Source organism: Fragaria vesca, linkage group LG2 (assembly GCF_000184155.1).
Source record: "Fragaria vesca subsp. vesca linkage group LG2, FraVesHawaii_1.0, whole genome shotgun sequence".
In the NCBI taxonomy this organism is placed as follows: Eukaryota; Viridiplantae; Streptophyta; class Magnoliopsida; order Rosales; family Rosaceae; genus Fragaria; species Fragaria vesca.
This window is the reverse complement of record NC_020492.1, coordinates 10,718,979-10,724,699: the sequence shown is the minus strand read 5'-3', so window position 1 is coordinate 10,724,699 and position 5,721 is coordinate 10,718,979. Positions and strand designations below refer to the sequence as shown.

Here is a 5,721-nt window from a genome sequence, read left to right as displayed (position 1 = left end):
CTCTCTCTCTCTCTCTCTCTCTCTCTCTCTCTCTCTCTCTCTCTCTCTCTCTCTCTCTCTCTCTCTCTCTCTCTCTCTCTCTCTCTCTCTCTCTCTCTCTCTCTCTCTAACCCCCGACGGGACTTTGCCCCGGCCAAGCTTCTCACCAGAGAACCCGGAAAACAACCAAATGGTCATTCACCTCGTCGCTGAGATAACGGACCCCTCGGATACAATTGGGCTTGAGCGCTAGCGCGGCGGAGGTGGAAGAGAGGGAGGCGGAGCAGTCTGGGGATGGATCAAGGCAGCGGGATATAGGACAGAAGAGAGATGGACGTGGATTTTACTTTAGGGGAGATAAATTCAATTCAAGCATGCGAAATCGGGCCCGATTCGATGCTAGAGGATTTGAAACAAAGAGAGGAAGAAGATCTGAAAGAGGAAGATGAGGATGCCTTTCTTTTTTTGTTTAATTACTACTGTAATTCAATCTTGCAAATTTAATTCCAGCATAGTTGGTAGTGTTGGGCATTGTTGGTCAGTTAGAAATTAGTTTGTTATGGATAACGAGGATTTAGATTTAGCTTTATGGTGCTATTGATGGCCGCAATTTGGTGGTGTTGTGCTCTGGGGGATGAACATTTAATGAGAATGGAAAGTAAAGAGGAGTAGCAGTAATTGATGCAATTCTAGCCGTAACAGTAGCAGTGATATCAACAACATCTAAAAACCTGTATTTTTTTGAAAATTGCTACTGCTGCTACATTAGCTGAGTCACTAAAAACCTGCTACTACCCTACTGGAAATACTTTTTTATTGCATTTATGGAAATAGTTGCTACTGCATTAGTTGAGCCACAAAAAACCTGTTGCTGCATTTTTTGAAAATAGTTGTACTATATTAGCTGAGCCACTAAAAGCCTGCTATTGTGTTTACTAGAAATAGTTTGCTACTATATTAACTGGAAGTAGTTGCTACTATACCAGATGAGCCACTGAAAATATGCTACTGCAATTATTGAAAATAGCTGCTACTGCAATTATTGAAAATAAAAATAACTGCTACTACACTAGCTGAGCCACTAAAAACCTGCTACTATATTAGTTGAGCCACTAAAAGCCTGCTATTGTGTTTACTGGAAATAGTTTGCTACTATATTAACTGGAAGTAGTTGCTACTATACCAGATGAGCCACTGAAAATCTGCTACTGCATTTATTGAAAATAGTTGCTACTGCATTTACTAGAAATAATTGCTACTACACTAGTTGAGCTACTAAAAACTTACTGTTAATACATTTTTTAACTACTACTGAAATGTTAACCCCTGCTACTATTTCTATTGGAATTAACTGCTACTATACTAAGTTATTGAAAACATGTTAATGTATTCCATTTACTGAAAAAAATCTCAAAAGGGCTAAAAACATATTTAATTAGTGTAGGGTTAGTTTGGTAAATTAAATCATGACACATGACAGAGAAAAGATTGTCCTTAATTGTTAAAAATTGTCCTTGTTTGTTTAACAACACAAGTTGATTTATTTGTGTTTCAAATCTTTTTAGAAGATGTATATGTGATTTGTTATTGATTTTAACATGATGTGGGACCAGTCCAAAATGAATTTGTATTTAGTTATATCTCATTTTCTGTATTTGGACCATTTTCTTTCTTTTTTTCTTTTTTTTTCTGTATAATTCATTTTTATAAATTAAAAACAATAAACAAGCTAATTTTTTAATAATCTGAATTTGATTATTTATTGCAAATTGAATCAACTTCTACTGTACAGATCAAAATGGTTCGTGGCTACCTTGCACATTCAACAGATCAATGTTTTAAGATCATCCCAGTAGAGCCATGACTTTTCAAATGTAAAGAACTTAATGGACTTAATATATTAGAATCCAACATTAATAAGTACATTTGTATTACATAAAACCAAAGCTAATAGCCAACTGATATACAAAAACTATGATGGAGTACAAATTGTAGTTGAACACTACAATATACAACGCTAAGTCAGACTTCACATATATCAACAAAAACCTAAATATGTCTGAAGCGCTAAAAGCCTCTGCACTTATCCCATGATCAGGTAGCTACACACTAGTATAGTAGAGAGATCATAGATTAAGTTCAAAACAACAAACTTATACTAATCAAAAGGTCAAGTATGAAGTGCCTCAATCTGTGGCAACTTGGTGGTGCAACTCTTCACAGCATTAAGGTATGTAAACATTATCCAAGTCATTCATAATCTGCTCAAATGAAGGTTGAATATAGCTCACCGATGGTTGAAGAGAACCAGTCTTCATTCGTACACCAGGAACTTGGTCTGGTCTAACTCCAATGCCAAATCCTCGTATCGCTCCGCGCCTCTCTTTTCCAAGCACAATTGCATATACATCATTAATTTCAAAATTATTAAGATCATTCGGAAGTTGAGATGCCCTCTTGGTAGACTTCATCTTTTCAATCTTGCTCTTCATTGATGCCTACATCAAACAATCGGTATAACTAATCACAATCATCACACATTACCACCAGTATCAAATATTGAGTACTTTAAGAACTTTAACATTATCTTTTAAGAGTTCATAACTATGCTTACAATAGCTTGTTTAGATTTTGGATCCTGAGGTTTTCCCGAGTTGTTGACATGGGTAAGCTCAAACATTGTGCAACGATCTGGGCTTACACCTCCATTTACTTGTTTCTGCATACATATCAACCATAATAAGTGGACACACAAGTCAATAGTACCAGAAGCCCCATTTAACCTGTAGGTATATTATCTACCATTAGTGTACAAAACAGTGAAACCCTTTAATACCTCTGCAAATTATAAGCTTGAATTCTCTACAACTAAATTATAAGGCCACTTTATGAAAATTGCTTCCTCTAATAGAATCCAAATTCAGAAAGAATTGATTACCTATAAAGTATAATCCTTGAAGTGCCTACATGTTTAAGCTAAATAGGCAATAAACAAAGATTAGACTGAAAGTCATAACTTGTTAATATGTTTCTTTCCCCTCAGTTTTCCACCATCTAAACAGAGCACAAGCTTGAAAACCCAATCACAGAACAATGAATTCCATCATAAAGTGCAAGATTGATAAGATATAGCAATAATAGTACTATAACTCTATAAGCAAGAAGCAAAGTAAAAAAACAAACCAGAACTTTTGGGTTTATCATTGGCTTCCTCCTTCACAGTCACATAAGTCTACTGTGAGCTCAAACCCAAGAAATTCCTCAAAGTTTAAACCCACACATATATATATATATATATACACACACACACAGTCCGTCTTTGCTACGGACGTCCGCACCGTTTTACGTGCGGATTTTCGTCCGTTTGCCACCTTACGGCGCCGCGTGAGGGCGCGCCTCCACCCCAGTGGACTCTAGCAGTTTCCCCGACCACTTTCCATCCCCGGCGAGTCCACCGAATTCCAGTTTTCTAGCCAGATCACCCAAAACTTCAAACAAAGTCAATCTGGCCGGAAAACTGGAATTCGGCGGACTCACCGGGGATGGAAAGTGGTCGAGGAAGCTGCTGGAGTCCGCTGGGGTGGAGGCGTGCCCTCACCGGCGCCGTACGGTGGCGAACGGATGAAAATCCGCACCGTAAAACGGTGCGTCCGCACCTGAGAAAAGTTCTATATATATAAATACAGAGCTGAACTACAACAACAAGTGAAAAGTAACTTCCAAAGGGCCTATTCTCTTCTAGTATCAGAAAGAAAGGTCTTGCATCATGAAAGAAGAAAGCTTTGACTAAATTCTTGATTATCTGATATGGAAACTAATTGAAGATACCAAGTATTCCAGAAAAATTAGTATTCCAACTAGACAAAACAAATATATTTTTCTTAAAGCTCACTTTTTAACCATTTCCATAAAGTACACACATTTGTTGCCCCTTTCCTTACAACTGAAGCAAGTATAGCAACCTTTATGAATATTAGTTTGAACGAAACTAATTTAACTTTATACCAGAGCCAGAAAGGTAGGAACTGGCAACAACCACGATCAAGCTCCATAACATAATAGTGAGCTTGTTGAACTCCCTCATTATTAACAATTAAAAACACCAATTATCTCATTGCATGCGTAAACACAAGGAGCTTGTTGAACAATTGACCAAAAGTTTAAAGACTATTAATACATTGATTCACAACAATAAGCTTACTGTGGTTTATTAGAGTCGCGGACATGGGTAAGCACGAACATTTTGCAACGGTCTGGGCTACACCTCAATTCCCTGAGATTGTCATACAAACTATAGCTATTATCATGCATCAGTGCTTGATTAAAAAAAAAAAAACTAATTGTTAGTACCATATTTGTTGCGCGGATGCTTTCAGAATGCCCACCTTCGAACAACCGCCGTCAATCACATCCCTCAATTCCACTAACCGCAACCAAGAGAGTACGCGCAGAGGGACAAAACACCACTTTCACCGTAGCCTCCTCCTGGGAGATCTGAAGCAAAACCACACCCAAACATATTTCAGTCTTCAATGAGATCCGAGCAGATCGAATCACCCAACTCCCGTCGAGTCAAAGCCAGAAACTGAACCCGCAAAGCAATCCCTCCCATCCCTAGTCCCCGATCCCCTACACCACAATCCCGTCGGCAAGCCCAAACGCATGCGCACCGCAGTGCATCCAGATGAGAGCAAACAGAGACACCAAGAAGCCTAGGTTTGGGTTAGCGTCTCCCTTTTTTGGCCTTTTCTTTTCTAGTTCCGCAATGACATTACCCGTGGATGAGAAAATTGCTTAGTTGTGGTTAGGAAATTCATTTATCAATTATAATAATGTAAAGAAAATAAGTAACACCCACCCATGAAGAAAAGAAATGGGAAATCTTCCATCGAAAAAAAGAGAAGGAACCATGGGATTTGGTCTGGTGGTAAGTATGCTAGATCTGTTTATTAGGTGAATGTTACAGTGATACTTTTGGTAATAAGAGGTCACTGGTTCGATCTTCCGTAAGTGAAAAACACTTTAAGAGGAGGGGTCATATCCATGTTGCTCCCGGTCTCGGAGTGGTAGTCCCACCCGACCACTATTTTTGTAACCAAAAAAAGAGAAAGAAGGTATAACCGGAAACAAAAAAAAAAGAGAAGGTAAATGTGCAATATTATATCAAACTTGGGCCCAGTACTATGAAAAGTTATGCTTGAACAAATATAAAAAAATCATCAGCCACATTTTGTTCATTGTAGGTGGGAGATACCAACGCCAACACGTTAAACAGCAATGCCATGACCCCATTATCCACACTTCATTCCATTTGTGGCTAAGGATGTGTGGCTGTTGCTCACGTATGTAGTAGTGCTCCTAAAAGTGAAATATCAAGTTGGTGTTTTTTTTCTTTTTTGAAAGAGATGGATATATTTCACTGGCATTAAAACCGAACGACCATCTATTGCCAGGTCAGGCAGAAGCAACCTCTGATACAAGTTCAAGAGAAAAACTCTTTAATCTCTTATGACTAAAATTAAAAGGAAAAAACGACGTCCAAAGAATAAACAATTACACTAAAAAGCAGACACAAACTAAATAAATGCCTATTCATCAACTTAAGGCCTAAAGATCCAACGGTGTACCTGTCCGCCAATGAGTACGATGTTACCCCTTTTTCAGCTTACATAAGGATCTGTGTTCAACTCTAAATTTTCTTGCTAAAATCCTAACTCCCAGCTCAACCCGAGAGAGAGAGAG

The 5,721-nt window shown here is 38.2% G+C and overlaps 1 protein-coding gene across 3 annotated transcripts; it reads right to left on the bottom strand.

The window, feature by feature from the left end:
* Positions 1-1,660: 1,660 nt before the first annotated feature.
* On the bottom strand, positions 1,661-4,687 carry LOC101292756. Of its 3 annotated transcripts, none has more exons than XM_004290236.1 (4): positions 4,330-4,687; positions 4,181-4,252; positions 2,594-2,698; positions 1,661-2,477 (listed from the first exon to the last, which is right to left on the bottom strand). In XM_004290236.1, exons 3-4 carry the CDS (start codon positions 2,657-2,659, stop codon positions 2,205-2,207), a joined length of 339 nt encoding a protein of 112 aa, XP_004290284.1. In that variant the 5' UTR covers positions 2,660-2,698; positions 4,181-4,252; positions 4,330-4,687; the 3' UTR covers positions 1,661-2,204. The 3 variants fall into 3 exon arrangements, with proteins under 3 accessions (XP_004290284.1, XP_004290285.1, XP_004290283.1); XM_004290237.1 differs by having other exon boundaries at positions 4,365-4,687; XM_004290235.1 differs by lacking the exons at positions 4,181-4,252; positions 4,330-4,687 and having other exon boundaries at positions 2,594-2,938.
* Positions 4,688-5,721: the final 1,034 nt, after the last annotated feature.